The 21,209-nt window shown below is 49.1% G+C and overlaps 2 protein-coding genes and 1 long non-coding RNA gene across 3 annotated transcripts in view; all 3 read right to left on the minus strand.

Annotated features, from left to right (window-relative positions):
- LOC117886945 (zinc finger protein RFP-like) overlaps positions 1-2,686 on the minus strand; it is a 36,966-nt gene extending 34,280 nt beyond the window's left edge. The window contains exon 1 of the mRNA XM_034789119.1: positions 2,467-2,686. The gene's annotated coding sequence lies outside the window, so the exon portion shown is untranslated. The remainder of the gene's footprint in view (positions 1-2,466) is intronic.
- A 2,762-nt stretch (positions 2,687-5,448) lies between these two features.
- LOC117887035 lies at positions 5,449-8,679 on the minus strand. The gene is made up of 2 exons (XR_004648115.1): positions 7,576-8,679; positions 5,449-6,198 (listed from the first exon to the last, which is right to left on the minus strand). It is a non-coding gene; the product is annotated as an uncharacterized LOC117887035 (long non-coding RNA).
- A 20-nt stretch (positions 8,680-8,699) lies between these two features.
- Positions 8,700-20,945, minus strand: LOC117886936 (zinc finger protein RFP-like). Its single transcript, XM_034789100.1, has 7 exons — positions 20,470-20,945; positions 16,505-16,600; positions 15,131-15,361; positions 14,795-14,817; positions 13,952-14,067; positions 11,792-11,851; positions 8,700-9,443 (listed from the first exon to the last, which is right to left on the minus strand). Exons 1-7 carry the CDS (start codon positions 20,923-20,925, stop codon positions 8,929-8,931), a joined length of 1,497 nt encoding a protein of 498 aa, XP_034644991.1. The 5' UTR covers positions 20,926-20,945; the 3' UTR covers positions 8,700-8,928.
- Between the last annotated feature and the right edge of the window lie 264 nt (positions 20,946-21,209).

Genomic DNA, 21,209 nt, shown 5'->3' on the forward strand with positions numbered 1-21,209 from the left:
GAGGCCTGGGCATTGGGGAGGAGCCGCTCCAGGCCAAAGACCAAGGAGGAGGAGATGGCATTGTGTGAGGTAGCCCCTCCCCAGGCCAGAGAGAGGAGAGGCAGTGGCTGCATTGGAGGGAAAGCTATTCCCCAACTCATGAAGAAAATCAATCCAAATATCCTCTCCTCTCTGCCCCCCATGCGCACGCATAATTGAAAAAAAAAATCACAATTGGGTAAAAAAATATATTGAATTTAAATCAATCACTTATTTTGAAAAAATACATTTTGACTTCCTATTTTTTGCCATTTGGTTTCTGAGCCCTGAGTGTCCACTCAGGTCATAATCTTAAACTTTCCCCTGCAACCATAAAAGCTAGACATTTATTTTTACTTTAAATTAAATCAGATTCTCACATAAACTCATAACTAGAGCATTAGGCTGGGCTTACAGAAAATTACCAAATACTGTGAGACTTAAAATAAAAATCACAAAAAATTATGAGTGATAACAACACTGCAGGTGGCCAAAAATGTTTAAACAAAAATGATTTTTTTCAATAGAAAATGTCTTTTAGACTTTTTTAAAAAACTGATTTTATCCTATTATTTTAGTGTTTCTAATTTTTCAGTGAAATGATGCTAAATGAAAAAAATATTTCAAATTGATTCAAAATGAGAAACCTTAATCAAATGGAATAAAAACATTTTATTCGCCCATGCCTTATCCTGTCTCAAAGGAGAAAAGGGAGCAAAAATGAAAACTGAAAAAAGAAAAACTAAAATCTATTTTTTATTTAGTAATACATGATTCAAATTTGAAAAATAAGCAAATTGTTTTAAACAAAACAAAAACATAATTTCGCAACAATACTGCCATTTTAAAATAGCTGTACTTCTATAGGTTTCTTCATGGTATCGCCTCTTAAATGGCTTTTCACACAGGAGGAGATAATCTGTTACACAATGTATAAATTTCCCTTTTTTAGTACGACCTGTAGTCCCTACTCAGTGACACTCTTGAACACAGGATCAACTTTAGGCACATGCTTACTTCCCACCGAGTTCAGAAGGAGAAAAGGAGGCTGTTTTCTGTTTCGATTGATTCTGAGCATAATTTTATTTTTTACAAAAACAAAAGGATTCACCCACCATAGTCAAGAGGCAGAAAACTGCAATGACAGCACAGACCGAAAACAAGACTGATGGCCGCTAGGTTTGGTGCAGTAAATTTTCTGTATTCAAAATATAGGCAGTTATTTGTTTCAAATCTCCCCCAAGAACAGTATTGGGCACATTGTTTTTGAATNTAGGAATTAGATCCAGTGTTCCTGTCAGCTAATTCCTAAATTATTATGTGCAAAAAATTCCAGAGTTTTCAAGTGCCTAAGCAGCCCCTGGAAACATGGTTAAAGTTGTCTCTCGCCCCCAGAAAACTAAAATGGAGCCCCCGTGGCCAGAGAACTACAGAAGGGCCGTGAGCTGTGGCAAGATGCAACTCACTATCAGGGCTGCCAAACCAGTGCCTCATTTCTTCTGGGGCTGAGCTCTGGCACCTCTTTCAATACAAATTAAGCACTGGGGGGAGGCAGTGGGGCCCAGAAGTGATGTGTGTGTGGGGGGGGGGGGAGACCAGGGAGACTGTAGGGACCAGGGGTGTTGGAGGAAGTATCAAAATAGAAGTTCACCCAGGGCACCATTTTCCCTAAGGCCAGTCCTGACAATGTTCAACTGCATTTGTGCATCCAGGCCCTTGTGTTTAATGAAATGATCACTCAACCGTTGCAGATTAGGTAACACAGAAACAGAAAACCCATACCAAGTTGAATTCCATGTAGACATGCCCACCTTGTGTAAATACATTGACGATTCTGGCCCCAGTTCAGAAATTAAGTCCCCATCCCTATTCAACAACACACTTAAACAAGTGCTTGACTTCAGGCACATCCTTAATTCCCACTGATTTTAAAATGAGTAAAGGATGCACTTTTCTGTTTTAGTCCGTATATAATTGGTTTTTTTCCCCTGGAAAATATTAGATCAAGAGAATTCAGTGCACCGCCCTCCACCCCAAAAAAAATCAAGAAGATTAGTGACAAGAGGCAGGAAACGATACTAATGGCGGTTGGGTTTGCAGCTGTACGTTTCTTTCAGCGTTCTAAAGAGAGGAAGTTATTTTGTTACAACTTTTCCATGGCCTCCACACTGCAGGATCTGGCCCAGTGTTCTTCAATAAAGCACAATAAGAATATAAATGAATTGCTAAGTCAAAGTGGAGTAAAAGTGGCGTTATAGTGCTAGGAAAGTGATCTGAAATGTAGTTTGAATGTATATCATTTTGTACATCCGTGTAATGTTGTATCTCCTTAAAAAGTAAAACAAATTCTCATAGGATTACCAAATCTTTGTATTATTAACAATCTGTGCAAAAAAATCAAGGGCTGTCATTAGTTCAATGTCTTTTGAGCAGTCAAAGTTCACTTACCTGATTTGAGACGTTTTATGATCTTTAGGGTGTGGCCTGGCCTTCCAAAATCCTCAGCCGGTTATGGAAGGTTTATATTCTAATGATAATTCCGTTGTATCCATTTGCACAGCTATGTCTAGCTGTAAAATAGCTGCAGGGTTGTATTGTAGCCTTTCCTTACAGGCTTTTTAAGAAATCCTTTTTCCTCCAAACTGATAAATGTGGTTTTCTCTTTCAACTGAGCGAGGACAGGTCTGTCTCCCAAGATCTACAACCTATCCTGAAAGATGATCCTTTACTCTCACAGATCTTGGGAGACAGACCTGTCCTCGCTTACAGACAACCCCCCAACCTAAAGCAAATACTCACCAGCAACCACACATCACTGAACAAAACCACTAACCCAGGAACCTATCCTTGTAACAAACCCCGATGCCAACTCTGTCCACATATCTATTCAAGTGACATCATCATAGGACCTAATCACATCAGCCATACCATCAGGGGCTCGTTCACCTGCACATCTACCAATGTGATATATGCCATCATGTGCCAGCAATGCCCCTCTGCCATGTACATTGGCCAAACCGGACAGTCTCTACGCAAAAGAATTAATGGACACAAATCGGACATCAGGAATCAAAATACTCAAAAACCAGTGGGAGAACACTTTAACCTGTCTGGTCATTCAGTGACAGACCTGCGGGTGGCTATATTACAACAGAAAAACTTCAAAAACAGACTCCAAAGAGAGACTGCAGAGCTAGAATTGATATGCAAACTAGACACAATCAACTCCGGTTTGAATAAGGACTGGGAATGGCTGAGCCATTACAAACGTTGACTCTATCTCCCCTTGTAAGTACTCTCACACTTCTTATCACACTGTCTGTACTCGGCTAGCTTGATTATCACTTCAAAAGTTTTTTTTCTCTTAATTAATTGGCCTCTCAGAGTTGGTAAGACAACTCCCACCTGTTTATGCTCTCTGTATGTGTGTATATATATCTCCTCATTATATGTTCCATTCTATATGCATCCGAAGAAGTGGGCTGTAGTCCACGAAAGCTTATGCTCTAATAAATTTGTTAGTCTCTAAGGTGCCACAAGTACTCCTGTTCTTTTATTCAGTAGGGTGGAGAGAGAGAATCAGAGCGTTAGGGGCAGAGCTCGGCCCTGTGGGAGGCTGGGACCATTTCTCACACTCCCCAGCAGCCCCATCCTGGCTGCGACAGTCCTGGATCCCAGGGAGCTCCTGGACACCTAACCGATTCCTCAGTTTCATTCCCAGAAACCGATCAGTAGAGAGAAATGGAGGAAAGAGACTGAATCTGCAGGAGGGGGGTTGAGAGGAGACCAGAAACAGATTTAACCCACTTGGGAATCCCCCTCCCCCCAGTTGGTCCTCCCTGCCTTGTCCTGGGTGAAGAGGAGAAGATGTGGCATTGGCAGGGCCAATCGGGGGGGTGGGGAAGCAGGAGGGCCATTTGGCTTGGGCCTCAAATGTAGACAATTGTTAATTTTTGGGAATTTGATAAGTTTTGCAACTTGCCCAAATGCAATCCTTTCTTCAAATTTCAGAGTAGCAGCCGTGTTAGTCTGTATCCGCAAAAAGAACCGTCTAAGGTGCCACAAGTACTCCTGTTCTTTTTTCTTCAAATTAGTTGTTTTGAAATTCCAAGTAACATTCCACAGGATGCTGATAATCATGCTTTCCCTACTCGTCTGCTGACAAAATCTTTTTATTATGGTTAGGGGCCTCAGAAGCTGGAAATGGTCCAGGCCTCTTGGGACCTCTGAGAGGCCTGGGCATTGGGGAGGAGCCGCTCCAGGCCAAAGACCAAGGAGGAGGAGGTGGCATTGTGTGAGGTAGCCCCTCCCCAGGCCAGAGAGAGGAGAGGCAGTGGCTGCATTGGAGGGAAAGCTATTCCCCAACTCATGAAGAAAATCAATCCAAAAATCCTCCCCTCTCTGCCCTCCATGCGCACGCATAATTGAAAAAAAAAATCACAATTGGGTAAAAAAATATATTGAATTTAAGTCAATCACTTATTTTAAAAAAATACATTTTGAGTTCCTATTTTTTGCCATTTGGTTTCTGAGCCCTGAGTGTCCACTCAGGTCATAATCTTAAACTTTCCCCTGCAACCATAAAAGCTAGACATTTATTTTTACTTTAAATTAAATCAGATTCTCACATAAACTCATAACTAGAGCATTAGGCTGGGCTTACAGAAAATTACCAAATACTGTGAGACTTAAAATAAAAATCACAAAAAAATTATGAGTGATAACACTGCAGGTGGCCAAAAATGTTTAAACAAAAATGATTTTTTCAATAGAAAATGTCTTTTAGACTTTTTTTAAAAAACTGATTTTATCCTATTATTTTAGTGTTTCTAATTTTTCAATGAAATGATGCTAAATGAAAAAAATATTTCAAATGGATTCAAAATGAGAAACCTTAATCAAGTGGAATAAAAACATTTTATTCGCCCATGCCTTATCCTGTCTCAAAGGAGAAAAGGGAGCAAAACTGAAAACTGAAAAAAGAAAAACTAAAATCTATTTTTTATTCAATAATACATGATTCAAATTTGAAAAATAAGCAAATTGTTTTAAACAAAACAAAAACATAATTTCGCAACAATACTGCCATTTTAAAATAGCTGTACTCCTATAGGTTTCTTCGGCCTTTGCTACACTGGCGCTGTACAGCACTGCAACTTGCTGCGCTCAGGGGTGTGAAAACACCCCCCCCAGTGCAGCGAGTGCAGCGCTGTAAAGCACCAGTGTAATCAGAGCCTGCAGCGCTGCACGCTCGCTCGCAGCGCTGCAAGCTACTCCCCTCAGAGAGATGGAGTACTTACCACTGGCGGCGCGACTACACTCGCGCTTCACCGCGCTTCAGTGACACTCTTGAACACAGGATCAACTTTAGGCACATGCTTACTTCTCACCGAGTTCAGAAGGAGAAAAGGAGGCTGTTTTCTGTTTCGATTGATTCTGAGCATAATTTTATTTTTTACAAAAACAAAAGGATTCACCCACCACAGTCAAGAGGCAGAAAACTGCAATGACAGCACAGACCGAAAACAAGACTGATGGCCGCTAGGTTTGGTGCAGTAAATTTTCTGTATTCAAAATATAGGCAGTTCTTTGTTTCAAATCTCCCCCAAGAACAGTATTGGGCACATTGTTTTTGAATAAAATTCAGCAAAAGAAAGAAATGACTAATTCAACAAGCTGTAAAAGTCTCCTGTTATATTGTTATGAAAACAATCTGCAATGTATTTGACAGTACATCACTTTGAATGTAGATGTACTATAAAAACAACAAGGAGTCTGGTGGCACCTTAAAGACTAACACATTTATTTGGGCATAAGCTTTCCTGGGTAAAAACCTCACTTCTTCAGATGTACTGTAAAGTTCCCAGAAAGAGAGAAACAAATTATCACAAGATTATTTACTCCTTGGGTTTAGAAAAAACTGTCCAAGCAATAAGTATTCTGTATTAAACGTTATGAATAGTCTGAAACGTTTAAAATCTTCCGGGTGTGGTCAGACTTCACTTCTTTGGCTGGGACAGTTACACGTTCATTGGCTGTTCCCGTTTTTCACGGTTGCTTATCTAATTCTGGCGATCAAAGAGCTGCAGTTTTCTCTCATGGCTTTTCCGTAGAACGGTGTTAAAAGAAACGTGGTTTTGTTCCCAATTGACAAACCTGCGCTCGGCTCGCAGCGTTCGCCTGGGGAAAGTGAAAGTAACACTGTCAATAGCCGCATTCCAAACCCTGTCACGTGGGGAGGTTCGAGTCTTCTCTTAAAGAAACAGCCCCAGTCCTGCTGCACCGCAAGTGTGTGGGAAACCGGAACTTTATGTTAACTAAAGGGCCTTTGTTGTTGGTGGTGGTGGTGGTTTTTTTTTTTGGGGGGGGGGGGTTGCCATTTAGTTAATTATATTCAGAAAAAGCAGGAAGAAGATTCTCGTTGAAGTCATTACGGGATGAACAACTGACTCTGAATCCAGTAATGAGCAATTCCTTATTGTCATGGGTGTGCACAGGCCAGAGACAGAGCACAGGCTGGAGAGTGACACACAGTAACCCCCAAGAGGCACATCCTAGGGGCACAATATTTCTTGTGAGCGCTGGGGGGACACAAGCAGGTCAGGAAGCAAATCCCAGGACTCTGCCCTTAACAACTGCAGCTGGGACAGTAAAGTGGGAAAAATAGAAGAAATGTTTGTAATTTTTTATTTACAGTAAGTAATTAAAGGTGGTAAGTAAATGGAGCAGAGAAGGAACCTTAATAACCACAGCATGGAAAGGAGATTCCCAGCTACTGAGAACAGTTTTCTTAATGGCACAACAACAGTACAGTCGTCCAGGAATTAATATAGGGAATTAATGAGTTACAGTCAGTGATGAGCTGCCAATATCTTAACAACCGGTTCCCTACCGAGTCTTTGTCGGCACTTCGGCGGCGGGTCCTTCTCTCCCTACGGGTCTTTTGCAGCACTTCGGCGGCATGTCCTTCAGTGCCGAAGACCCGGAGCAAGTGAAGGGCCCGCTGCCGAAGTGCTGCCGAAGACTCGGATCGCCGCTCGGTGAGTACAAGCCCCATGTGTTTTTTTGAGGTGCGTTTTTTTTAAGTCATTTCTGCCGGGGCCCCATCAAAACTATTTGAATCGGGTCCCGCACTTCCTAAAGCCGACCCTGCACATTGGGGTTGCAAAATTGTAGCGGGGGCCAGGTAGGGAAGGCTGTGCCTCCCAAAACAGCCTGTCCCCCCAATACAACCCCACCCACATCCTGCCACTGACTGCCCCCCTCAGAACCCGCAACCCATCAACCCCCCCGCTCCTTGTCCCCTGACCACCCCCTCCCAAGACCACCAACCCTAACTGCCCCCCAGAACCCCACCCACCCAATTCGCCCCGCTCCCTGTCCCCTGATTGCCCCGACCCCCCATCCACCACTACCCCAACAGACCCCGGAACTCTAACGCCTACCCAACCCCCTCCGTTCCCCATCCCCTGACTGCCCCCCCGAACCTCTACTCCCTCCAACCGCTCCCTGCCCCTTATCCAACCCCTCCTCCCAGCCCCGGCCCGGACCCCTTACCATGTTTCTCAGGGCAGCGTGTATGGATGCCACGCGGCCCGCTGGAGCTGGCAGCCCCACACCCGTACCATGCCGCTCAAAGTGGCAGGAGCTGCAGAGTTGCCCAGAGAGATCCAGAGCGCTGGCACCGGCGGTGTGGCACACTGAGGCTCTGCGAGAGGGGTAAGGCAGGGGAAGGGCCGGGGTAGCCTCCCCAGCCGGGAGCTCAGGTGGGCTGGACAGGACCCGCGGGTCAGTGTAATGACAGAAAAACCTCCCTCTCCCAATTGCCCACCCCTTTAACAACCAGTTCTAAACCGGCTTCTAAATTTAACAACCGGTTCGTGCGAACCAGCTCCAGCTCACCACTGGTTACAGTGTGTCACTTTCAGTAACTTGTAATAAATCTCTGTCCCTCTCCTGTTCCCTTTCCTTTCATACTGTCCTTTTCTACTCATTTTTCTAACCCTCACTTCTGATCCCTGTTTATTTTCCTGTGTTTCTCCCACTCGCCTCCCCGCCCTGTCACAGATCATCCCCCATGGCTGCTCCCTTCTTTCCCCTGATTTTATCCCGTCTCCTCTTGCTGCCCCCGGCTGGTTCCCCTGTCAGGGATACGTTCCTGTCACTCTTCTCATTTCTGTTTTCCACCATTTCTCATAGACTCTCTCTTTATTCTTGTTTTATTTTAATTTACATTTTTATTCTTCCTTCTTCTAATTCCCTCTGGTTAAACCCGCCCTGTCCCTGCCTCCCCCAGTGCTGCCAACCTCAGGAGTTTAAAAAAAAATCATGACACTGATACAATGATGATTTTTTTAAGGTTATATAATGTTGTTGTTTTTTTGTCAATCTGCACCCATCTCCCCCTCTCACCCGTGTGTGACAATTACAGGGTGACCAGCTGTCCTGTAGTTACAGGGGAAGGTGACTTGGGCCCCTGTGGCAGAAGCTCTGGCTGGGAGACCCCAGTGAGATCTAATTACACAGATCTGTACAAACCGCTCCCTGCTGCTGCTTCTCCCCAACCCCCCAAACCCTGATTGATTCATGCTGTGTCCCTGCCACCCCCTCATCTGCCTGTCCCCTGCCCGGCTGTTAGTTCTGCCCCCTGCCCAGCCCCCACATCAGCCCCCCAGGGCCCCTCTGCCCTTCCTGCAGCTCCAGGGGTTCTTCCCCCTCCCCCTCCCATCCTTGACATTGCAGGGAAGGGGAGGGGCTTCCACAGGTCATAGAGATGAGGAACCAGGAGCTGGGTAGACAGGAGTCCTCCATGGTCATAGAGACTAGGGGGGGTGAGGCTAGAAAGGTTGATTTCCAGTTCTCTGGTGGGATATTCCTCCCCCTTCCCCCTCCACACACACACATCCCCGCTCAGGGACACAGGCGGAGCCGGGATCCCATCCACACCCAGAACCAGGGTCGGATTCTCTCCCCAGGGACAGAGCCCGGCGGGAAAGTGAAGATCGGGGCCTCGTCACCAGCATCGATAAATGTCACCTGCCCCCAGTCACAGTCCAGACAAACCCGGATCCTGCTGGGGACCCGGCTCAGGGGCAGGAGGGTCATAGAGGTGGTGAGAGCCCGGACCTGACCCAGCCACTGCTCCACAGCCCAGATCCCCCCCTCAGGGCTATGGCTGATCCGTCCCTTCCTTCCCACAGATTCTCTGGCCACCCCCACAGCCCAGCTTTCCCCACGCCCCACCTCCACCTCCCAGCAGTGTCTCCCTGAGGTGAATCCCTCACAGCCCAGCACACAGGCCCAAAAGTCAAATCTCTCCGGGTTGTTGGGCAAATGCTGTTGTGTCTCTCTCCGTCTCACACTTTTCCGATCCTCAGACAGGATGAGTTGGGGATGAGCCGTGTCTGGATCCAGAGTCACATTCGCTGGAGAGAGAGAGAATTAGAGGGTTAGGGGCAGAGCTCGGCCCTGGGGGAGGCTGGGACCATTTCTCACACTCCCCAGCAGCCCTGTTCTGGCTGGGACAGGCCTGGATCCAGTGCCGGGTTTACAATGGCGCCAGTGACTCCATGGAGCCAGGCCCATGCTCAGAAGGGGCCCTGGTCTGCTCCACTTGCACTGCACCCCGAGACCCTGCTGGCTCCCTCTGTCCACCACTTGTTCCTCTCGGCCTGCCCACCAGCTGGCTGAGGGCACCTCTCAGCCCCCTCGCCCCACCCCAGTGCACCTCCAGCTCTGGGTAGTCTCTGCTTCCTACCACCTGTGGGGCCCCACCTGTCTCCCCAGAGCTCAGCCACCTGGGACTGGTGGAGAAGTCTGGCCAATCTCAGCCAGGTGTGTGTGTGGGGGGGGAACAGTGTGGGGGGCTTGGCTGGGCCACTACAGGCAAGTGCATCTTGAGGGACCCCGGCCAGGGCAGGTCCTGGCCTGGCTGATTGCACCACTCCTGAGGGACCAGAGCGATTCCCGGCCATGGGACCAGCCCCGGCTGCGCTGCCGGCTCAGCCCAGCAGACACAGTCGACTCCCAGCAAGGCCTGTGAGTGTGGCCAGGAGGCGGGGCTTGGGGGAGTGGGTCTGTGGGGCATATGGGTGGGCACTGGTCTGTGAAGGGGCGGGGAGGATCTGTGTGTGTTGGGGCACTAGGGGGTGGGGGTTCTGTGGAGGGTGCTGGGTAATTGTGGTGGGGTTGTGAGCAGGGGTGGTGTTGTGCAGGGTGCTGTGCATTTGTGGGTGGGTCTGGGAGGGTGCTGGGCATAGTGGGTCCGGAGGGGGGGCTCTGGCCATAGGGATTTGGGAGGTATTGGGTGGGGGGGGGGCTGTGTGGTGTGGCGTAGGCCTGCCCCCAAGGGGAAGGGGCATGCTGGCAGCACAGGGCCAGGCAGGCCACTGTGCGTCTGGTAACTGCCGGTTTGTAAATAGTGCCCTCACATTGGGCAGAGCAGGGCCGTCCCTGCCATGCCATGCCTCATTGCCTCTGGCTGGCCCCTCGCTCTGGGGACCAACCCCCTCACACCATGCTCCATTGCCTCCATGGGGGCCCACAAATATATTTGGCTCCAGGCCCACAAAAGGTTAATCCGGCCCTGCCTGGATCCCAGGGAGCTGCCTCTGTCCTGGGCACCTGAGACTGAGCAGGGACGTCACTGCAGTTCTTCAGTCTGTGTAATGGGACCCACTTCATTAGTTTTTCATTTGCTTGCTGAGGCTTCAGCTCCCTGCTCCCTTTACTGGGGATGCTCCATTCCCAGCATCAGAGACACAGCCAGGAAGGTTTTGGTGAGGAGGGAGCAGAGGAGGCAGGTACCAGCTTTGAACCCCAGAGGGAAGCTCCCTCCCCTAAATGCAGCCTCCACTCCCTGGCCAGGGTAGGAAGAGCCAGTTAAGAAAAGAGAGAAGGAAATGTCATTTGGTGCAGTAGCCTCCATTCCCGGGCCAGGGATCAGAGAAGAAGGTGCAGCATTGGGGAAGAGCTGTTTAAGAGCAGAGAGTAGGAGGTGCCATTGGGTGGGGTAGCCCCATCCCCAGCCAGGAGAGAAGGGAGGAGCTGACAGCCTCACAGGGAGAGCGTCTCCCTAATCCAGGAAGCAGGGAGCAGCTCCAATGGGCAGGGCCGGCTCTAGGATTTTTGCCGCCCCAAGCAGAAACAATTTTGGCTGCCCCCCCCGCCCCATTTTTTCTTACCCCACTCCCAGCCCCGCCTCAGCTCCACCCCTTCCCCAAATCCCCAGCCCTGCCTCCTCCCCGCAGGCTCTCAAGCCTAGGAAGGAGGGGAAGAAGCGGCGTCTCCCCCTCCCTCCCAGGTTTGAGAGCCTGGGAGGGAGGGGGAGCAGCGGCACGCGAATCAGCCATGCCACCCCTAAAAATGTGCTGCCCCAAGCACCAGCTTGTTTTGCTGGTGCCTAGAGCCGGCCCTGCCAATGGGGGAGCTCAGCCCTGCCCAAAGGAAAGGCAGGACGTTGGAGAAGCCCAATGGGGGAGACCCCCTGCGCCCTGGTAAAGCAGAGCGATGTGTCAGCCCTCCGGGCAGAGAGCTTTGTTCACAGGCTGCTCACGGAGAGTTTTTCTGTTCAGCAGCGTGGGCATGAACCAAGCACTAAGGTTGGTGTTAGGAGTGTTTGTGTGAGTTCAGCATGGGAGCTCCTCACTGTTCAGTGTGGTGTTTTTAGGGCCATGTGTGTCATGGTCGATGTCGGTTTGGTTAGTAACTTTAGCTACAATCTCATGAAGATGTTTTCTGATAATTTAAAGACAATCTCCAGCTGCAATCTCACCCTGTCTGAATGTTCCTAGGGATCCTCCTGTTTTTGTCTCTAGTGCAGATGGCAGAGTGTCTGGAGGGGGGAAGGAGAAAGGAGACAAGATTTCAGGCTTTCATGTTTATAACAGCGTCCCCACTCTCAACTCCTAGAACTGACATTTAATTATGACAGAGAAACACACCGAGAAGCACTCAGGTATTTAATATAAAAAGGTCTGGAACCTATGACTCCTCTCAATCAGGCATCTCTCAGCAATGGAGCCAAAATCGTTGCAGCCTCATAACTATCCCAGGACAGATGCTCTGTAAGTGAGATTTATTTTTCCCCTCTTCATCCCCTCCCACCCTTCAGACTCCAGTTGGTTTGTCTCATTCACTTACTGCCTTTTGTCGTAACCTAGACCCAGAGCCTGCAAAGACTCTTTACCCACTTTGGTCCCTTTGACACTAACGGGATGTTCAGAGCTTACGAAGTCCTGGCTCTAATTGTGAGCTGTTGGGTCTGTTTACTCAGCGTCTCTACAGAGAGCAGCACGACGGGGCCTTGTCCACCACAGGCAGAAGCAGGAATAATAATAAAATCACTTTCTCAGTGTGGAAATTGAGGTGGGGAAGGTTGGCTCCATGGGCCAGATTCACCCCGGTACTGGCGAAAGGAGAGAGGGGAGGGGCCATTTGTGACTCTGCTGTTCAGTGGCTGCAGGGGCCGGTGCAGACCTTGGCACAGGCTGAGGAAGTTCTGAAGCCAGCCAGAGTTACATCCCTATGACAATGGCCCCGTGTGTCTTGCCCAGTGTGCAGAGTGTCAGAGGCCCAGCTTAACACTGCCCACGTCCCTCTGTCCGTCGTCCACCCCCCGTCCCTCTTCCAACCGCCCTCACCACCCCCACCCCATTCCCAGCCCTCTCAGGAACACGCCTTGTCCCTGCAGCTGCTGTGGAGGAGGCACAAGAGGCTCCTGGGCTGGAGGGATCCCTCACCATGGGGGAGGGGCTTTCTCCTTTCCTGCAGCCCATGTGCCCAGACTAGCTGCCACACAGCACCAGAGCACTGTGATGGGCTGGTCCAGCTTTAAGAAATGGCCTTTCATTTAGGCTCTAGATTTTGGGTGCCGACCTTTAGGCACCTGGGGCCTGTTTCTCAGGGGGGTTGGGCACCTGCAGCTCCACTGACTCCACCTGCAGCTGTGGAGGCTACGTGGCTCCAGAGCACTTACCCTGCAGCTCCCTAGTTGGGAGAGAGAAACCCAGGTGCCCCAAATTAGGCCATTTTGGGGAATTTGGGACTGAATGTTGTGACTTTTGGTAAATCATGAATTCATGTGAGACGTCCTGATGCCTGGGCCCCTGCTCCATTTGTCTGCTTTTCACTAGTTATTATACTAAGTATTGAGAATTGGTACAAGGGTCATTTCTTATACATAAGTTTGGACAGACCGAGATTGTGTGTTTGTACTGACTGACTTGGCTTTGCCCTGGTGAGCAGTTTGCTGGACATAAGGGAAATGTTGCCTTAAGTGACCTTGATATTAAGTGATGTGTTCATAAGTTGCTATGTGGGACAAAGATGTTTTCACCACACAATGTGCTTAAAGACAACAGACACCCAAAATGTACAGCCCAGGAGCAGTTAGCGAAGTCCAAAACCCCTATGCCGAGAACAGGGTCACAGTGACCTATACATAATCCGTGGCAATAAATCAGAAAAGAGAACAATAACATGAAAATAGCTTGTATAGCAAAAGCCCTGCCAATTAAAAAGTTCATGCCTGTTTATTGTATGAGTTATATAAGATACTTAATATTTGTAACAGTCAAAGATGATTGAAATAACTAAAATATGTAATTTGGATCTGTAAAGAGGAATCTGAACGTCACAGGAAATTCCCTGTGACACACCTATGCCCCAGGAGTAGGCAACTGGCCAGTAATTCTATAAGGTATGTCTGTAATTTCTTACTTTAATAGTAATTGAAATGGCAAGGCAGGCTTGTGGTACAAATAAAGGTTTGGATTAATCAACTGGAGTGTCTTGCACCCCAAGTATGTGACATTCTCACCCAACTATTAAATAGATCCATCATCTAATTATCAGCCAATTTGGCCAGACCCATTCTATTCCCACAGTGTCACCAGCTCATTCCAATTTCCCCTCCTAAATCCCTTCTCAGTACCTTTGAACTTCTTCAGAGTCTCCATTAGAGCAACAGTTTTCTGGGAGAAATCACTGAGTCTTAATTCTAGCTTAGGACAAAACCCCTGTGGCTGCTGGAACTTCCCCTTCACAGACCTAGAGAGAAACAATTCCACATGGTTATATTTCATTTATTAACTCATTATAAATTCTGGCTAGTGAATCACTGTTCTCATGGGTCTAGAATTAGAATTCCTCTTCTCCCAACCTCAGAGCAAGGCCATTGCAGTGAAGCCTTCCCCCGCGCTCCTCCCCCCCAAAGAAGGTCCATTATTACTCTTCAGCTCTGGCCTGGAGAAACCAGCTCTGGGGAGAAAGGGGGAATGGAGTCTCTATGGCCAATTCACTCCTTGGCCTCCATGCTCTGAGGGACAGGAGGCTCCCAGGTGAAGTGCTGTAGAAATCTGTCCATTAGGAACTAGACTGAGACACCAACTTCCCCCTCCCCAGCTCAGGTCTCCAAACAGTCCTCAGGTGGGGAAGACTCTTGATTATTGCTGCTCTGGGCTTAATGGTAACCATGGCCCCAGCAGTGACAGGCCCATATTCCATCCCCACAATCCTGAGGCAGCCAGTTCTCCAGGGACGTGACATCGCTAGGATATATTTGAGGTCAGTCCTTCCCACTGAATGGATAATTCCAGAGCCTTCTATAAAAGGGTGAGAACCTCAAGATGAAGTTGATCAGAAAGATTTGTATCCAAAATATGACCTTCCCCACACATTTGGCTGTAGAGACCTGGGGAGAGGCAGTGGTAACATCATCTCCAAGCTCTTCCCCAGCATTGCGAAGGGTGAGGGGGGGAGTGTGAGAGCCACGTACCTGCTCAAGGTGCTTCTGACGTCCTAGAGGAGAGAAATAGAGAGAGGGAATTTCTGTCCCACCTGACACACTTAGAATTCCAGACGAAGAGATTTAGCAAGTATGGGGGAAAGAGGCTGTGTTCTGGCCCCAGGACCATGCGTTTGCTGAGCTAATGAGGCTTTTCCATCCTTTACATCAAAGTGTCTGTAACATTTCAAAAATAATAGTGATTCACATCTCTGCAATACACATCGAGTTACACGGTGATCTCTGACTACTGGACTCCCGTGCCCATGTTTTAGGAGCAGTCTTGTCCCTGTGTTGGGATCTGGAGTAGTTCTAACTCAGTCTCACCTGCAACAATTCACTCACTGGCTTCTGACACTTCCCCTCCAGCTTGCTGATCAGCTCACTGAGACGGGAAATTTCCGCAGATACTTTACTGACACTTTCATTCTGTATCTTCACTATCTTCTTGTCCAGATTCTCCAGCTGAGCCAACAGGAGTCGCTCTTGTTCCTTCAGGAACTGCCGCAGTTGCTGAAATTCAGACACAATCTTCTGCCTCTCGGTTTGTGTATTTCTCTGTGAAGGAAAATAGGGAAAGGGCTGGTCAGGGACATGGATGGAGCCGGGGGTCCTTTCATAGAGTGCTGAGTGTGTAGGAGGGAGAATTTTTTTCCAAATTCTAAGTCATCTGACTCTGAACAGTATCCCATGGTTTCTAGAGAGAGGATTTTCTCACACCTTTTCATTTGGCCCCAGAATTTCATAACGGGACGTTCCCATGTCTGACATGGTCTGGATAGCGCGTTATTGATGGCCTTGGAGTTGGAGATCCAAAGCAGCGGGAGGTGAAAATAATAAAATACTAAGGACTGTAAAACAACACATCTGGACAACACCCTCAGGTATAAAAGGTGAATGACAGAAATGGAGAGATTGTCAGAGCACAACGGGACTGTAAGCCAGAAATGAGCAGAGGGATAATTGTTCAGTCATGAAACCAAGTCTTCACAGCCAGGGATACATGTCTCTATTTAAACTGGAACTCAAAATAGTAAACAAAGATTGCACAAGAGGATTCCTCAAGATATAACTGAACATCCCCCAAACTTTGAGCTAACAGACGATGAAAACTGTGAAACTGAAACAAGGAGTCTGGTAGCACCTTAAAGACTAACAGATTTATTTGGGCATAAACTTTCGTGGGTAAAAACCTCACTTCTTCAGATGTGAAACTGAGGTATGAATGTGTAACAGCGGGGGCTTGTTTTAGTGCACTGGATTTTCTAAGTCAAAATTCTGTTATTTCATTAATGTAAATTGTTTCCTATGAAGAGTGTAATTAAGCTAACAGTAGTTAATATACAATAGATAAGAATAATAGTTACAGTGGTTTATGGCAGTGGGTTTCAACCTGTGGTCTGTACAGACAATAGATTTCCAAAGAGGTCTCTGCACCCCCAATTCAAAATTATCAAATGCAAAAAGGTTGAAACCCACTGGTTTATGGTGTAGGCCTAAACAACTAATTTTGATTTACTTTGTGATTATTCCCCACTTAACGGATTTCTGCTTTACCTGCCCCCAACTGATTGAGATAAAACATAATTGGGCCTCTAGATTGCCCCTGCCTCTCATTATTGCTCTAATTCACAATGCACCTCCATCCGGCTTGTTACAAATACAGGTTATAAATGCAGATTAATAATGACGGGCACCTACCAGATATTCCTGGCTTCTCTTCTCTCTGCTCACTTTACATCCCAGGAGCTTTTCTCTCTCTTCCCTCAGCATCTTCAAATGGGCCTGAACCTTTTCCTGAAGAAACAGAAACTGATTTGAGTGGTGTTATTGTTATTGTTATTGTTAGGAGTGAGAATGTGGGTGGGAGCTTTTCCAACACAAACAAACACTCTACTGATGAGTGGAGAACCCAGTAGGTTTACGATATCAGAGATACCAGGGAAGTGAAAGCATATTAATGGACACTGGGAGTGTTTCATTTTCAGACTCCTTGAAATTGTTTGACCTTTTCCCCCCCATTGATTTATACCAACATGACACTGGCGTCACATCCTTGGAGTTTTCTTTCACTTTGAGAAATATTCTGTTTTTGAGGAGGCTAAACAAACAAAGTGATACAAATCCCAGAAACCTCCAGGGCTTGAAATATGGTCTGGGATTCTCAAAGGAGCCTGATTTCCACTGAATTTCAGCCCTGAACCCCTGGGGACTAGACTGGGTGGATAGAATTGGTTTGGGCACTAGGGCAAACCACATTAGATGTGTTCATTGTTGTCAAGAACAGTTGGGGTTTGCCCTAGTTCTGTCCTGGACTCTTACAGAGGCAGGGCTGCCTGGGTATCTGTTCCCCAGCTCCCAGCTCAGCTCCCAGAAGCAGTGAGTTCTAGAGATTTCAAAATGCCGCACTGTGGGAGAGCAGTGCAAGGATTAATGGAACCACTTCGGCTGGTTCTTCAGCCTGACCCCGGTCACCACCGCCCAGGGGTTAGTTTTGCTACAACCCAGGCTAATCCCCATCATAAGTGCCGACTTCTAATGGTGCCTGTGCGTGCTGGACCCCCCCTCTGCCCCGCCCCTTCCCACCACCATTCCAACCCCTTCCCCAAAATCCCTGCCCCAACTCCGGCCCCTCTCTGCCCCTATTCAACTCCTTCCCCAAATCCCCGCCTCTTCCCCGCCTCCTCCCCTGAGTGTGCTACATTCCCGCTCCTCCCTCCAGGAGGTTGCTACAGCTGTTTGGTGGTGGCCAGGTGGTAGGCGCTGGGAGGTAGGTGGAGGAGCTGAGACGTGGCGTGCTCAGGGGAGGAGGAGGAGGTGGGGGGCTTGGCTGCCAGTGGGGGCAGAGCATCCACTAATTTTTCCCTGTGGGTGCTCCAGCCCTGGAGCACCCAGGGAGTCGGCACCTATGATCCCCACGGTATTTGGCATGGAACCTGCGCTGTCTAGTGCCCTTTTGTGTGAGGACTGAAGGTGCTTGGAGTCCACACGGTGTTTAGGACAGTGATCTCTAGTGCAGGCCGGGAGCATCAGAGTTTGACCCCTCGTGGAGCAGCACTGGAGTTCATAATCCCTGCAGGGCCTGCCACCGTTATCAAGGCGTCTTTCCCTCCTAATGGCCTTTATTAATTATTGCTCAGTCAGGAGATGGTTATATCTGATTACTCCCAGTTTTGGGTGATGCAGGTTTGGCAGAAAATATTCCCACTCTCCAGAGTGACAGGTTCTCTGACATACTCCAGACAGATGGGACAAGTAGGTTCATGCTGGAATTTTTCCACAGGTTCCCGCTGTGGAGAGCTGGACTCAGCCCTGTGGGACGGGAGCTACCACTCCTGTCTCCGCAAGGCTGCCCCCCGCACCAAGCCCACAACCCATCTACAACTTCCCACGAGTCACTGGTGGCTCACAAGCCACCATTTGGGAAATAACACCCAAGGAGGTCTCAACTCCCTAACCCTGATTCTGAAGTCCCTGCCAAGTCCACAGGAGGGAGGGGAGACTGGGCCGTGGATTCCCCCCTTGTGCCTGCTACCACTCCATCACCTAAAACATTCCCCATAGAAAAGTGCAGGCACATAAGTCTGCACCATGGAAAACGGAGAGCTTTGAAATATGGATGACCTATCATGATTGCCAGTGTATGCAAACACCACCCTCTTTAACTGTCCCCCGCTCCCAGCCCCAGTTCTTTCTTTATCCACATGCTACATATCGTCTTCATTAGACTGTGACTGTGAGCTCTTTGCCTGACTTGTCTGTACAGTGCCTGGCACAACGGGCCCCTAATCTCTCACTGGGGCTTGGAGATGCCACTGCAGTAGAAATCAGTGCATTCTATTGGTTATGAATTCTTATTGTTATTAATGTCAACATGGAAACCTTTATGGTCACAAGATTCCCACACTGAAATCGACGGCGAAAATTTCCAAAGTGAAAATTGCAAGATGGGGACTGTCTCCCTGTGTCCTCAGGAGACGTGGAAGAGGCACAATGCTGGTCACAGGGGGGCTCACCCTATCAAGAGAGAGGGGTCTCAGCCCCACCTGTGATAAACCAGTTCTCCTCCCCAGGTGGGGAAAAAGAAGGAGCAGTGACTAGGGGAGAAGAGGGTGTCATGTAATCCAACCAGGCATGGGGTAGGTAAAAAAGAGGCCTATGGAGGGCCAGAGGGAGGAGGCCATGGATCTTCTTCAGGGTGATAAGGCCGAACTCCAGACTAGAAGACCTGGGAATCACTGCTGGGAGAGCAGAGATGTTACTGGTCACAGAAAAGCCATTGTGGATTCTGTCTGTGAACCTCAGAGGGAAAATGAGGTAGGGCTACCCCATGACACGAGGGGGAGGTCTGGAAGCAATGACCCGGCTACAGTGCCCCATTGCTCTGCTGCCCCCTCCCACCCAGTCCCTGCTTCCTGCAATCCCAACTCTGATTCTATCAGACGGACTCTGCTAGGGTTTGCAGGACGGGAGCTCCACTCCTGTGCCCCTCCCCCAGTCTCATGGGGGGGGTCCTTTCCTGTCTGCATGAGGAGTTCTGCAGGAAAAGGGTGAAGGGGATGTGTGCAGTGATGAGCTGCCAAACTCTTAACGACCGGTTCCCTCCTCACCCACCCCCTGGGACTCCTGCCCCACTCACCCCCCCCTGTTCCTTGACACCCCCTCCGGGACCGCTACCCCATCTACCCTCCCTTCCCTGTCCCCTGACTGCCCCGCGCCACCCCATCCAACCCCTGCACCTTCCTGATTGCCCCCCCCAGGACCCTTGCCCCCATTCAATTGCCCTGTTCCCTGCCCTCTGACTGCCCTGACCCCTATCCACCCCCCTGAACTCCCCTGCCTCTATCGAACTCCCCCTTCCTGCTCCCTTACTGCAGTGCTTGGAGGTGGCTGGCGGTGCTACAGCCGGGCCGGGCGGCTGGAGCCGGGCCGGGCGTCTGGAGCCAGGCTGGACCAGGCCGGGCAGCGTCTGGAGCCAGGCCACGCTTGCTTCTCAGCCCTCCCAGGCTTCCCGCATGAACAGCTGATTCGCGGGAAGCAGGGGAGGGCGGGGGAGAAGCTGGGCGGAGTGTTCAGGGAAGGAGGCGTAGGCAGAGTAGAGGTGAGCTGGGGCCGGGGAGCTGCCCGAGCTTTACTGCTTGTTAAATTTAAAAGCCCTTTTAGAACCGGTTGTCCCGCAGGACAACCAGTTCTAAAAGGGCTTCTAAATTTAACAACCGGATCCCGCGAACCGGTGCAAACCGGCTCCAGCTCACCATTGGATGTGTGCCAAGAGAACAGCCCCAAGGAGAGGAGGAGGAGCACGGACACGGTGTTTATAGCTTTGGGAGGTGGTGGAAGTGGGGAAGGGCAGACAGAGAACGGGGGGGGTCCTTCAGTGCTCAGGTGGGGAGCAGGAGGGGTGGAGTGCGGGTTCATCACTCCCCCTCACTCCAATGTGTGAGACTTGGGACGTTTATGGAGGGCCTCACTTCACCTGCACGAGCCTTTGGAGGATTCCCAGTAGCTGGGAAACCTACCTAGTCCTGAAACCCCACGTTCCTCTCCAATGAAGCTCACTGAGTGGCTGTCTGGGGCTAAAGGAAACTCTAATGCGGGGGCGGGGGGGGGGGAAGGTGAGTTCCCCAAGGGTCTGGTTATAAAAATAACAGTTGGTGATTTCCTACCTTGAATTCTTCAGCATCTTCCTCTGCAGGAATGACGGTGTGATCTCTGTGCTGCTTGGATCTGGCACACACCAGGCAGATGGGGATTTCGTCCTCTTTGCAGAACAGTTTTAGAGGCTCCTTGTGTTTCTCACACAGTCTCTCTGGTTCTGGTTCCCTCCCTGTCTGCAACCTGAGTTCTCTGGCTGCTTCCACAACATTCCTGAGCTGCCTGTTCAGCCTGAGGTTCCTCTGGGGAAAGATCTCTCTACACTGAGGGCAGGAGATGTCAGTATCGAATCCCCCCCAGCACTGGGTGATGCAGGCTCGGCAGAAATTGTGATCACAGTCTAGAGACACCGGATCTTTAAAATAGTCCAGACAGATGGAACAGGTCAGTTCATCCTGGAGCGTTTTTGCTGGATTCACAGCAGCCATGGCCTCTAGTGCAGGAAAGAGACCAGAGAGGAGTTTCATTTCACTTCCTTCTCCTCAGAAATGGGCTGATTGAACTTTGTACCATTAGGTCTTTCCTTACTGGGTGTGGTCCATGTGATTTGTTTTCTGTGGACTGTAAAGAGCCTTTGAATGAAGTGTGATGAGTCCAAATTGACACCAACTCCTCCGAAACATCTGCAAGGCCCCAAACTTTGGACTAGTCACTTGGGTCAATGAGGGGTAATGAGCGACTGGGGGTTTCACTGCCTGATATAAGGATCTGATGGAGCAGCCTGGCAAGGAGGGTGAGAATCACAGCTGCT

This window comes from Trachemys scripta, chromosome 14, assembly GCF_013100865.1.
Source record: "Trachemys scripta elegans isolate TJP31775 chromosome 14, CAS_Tse_1.0, whole genome shotgun sequence".
NCBI lineage: Eukaryota > Metazoa > Chordata > Testudines > Emydidae > Trachemys > Trachemys scripta.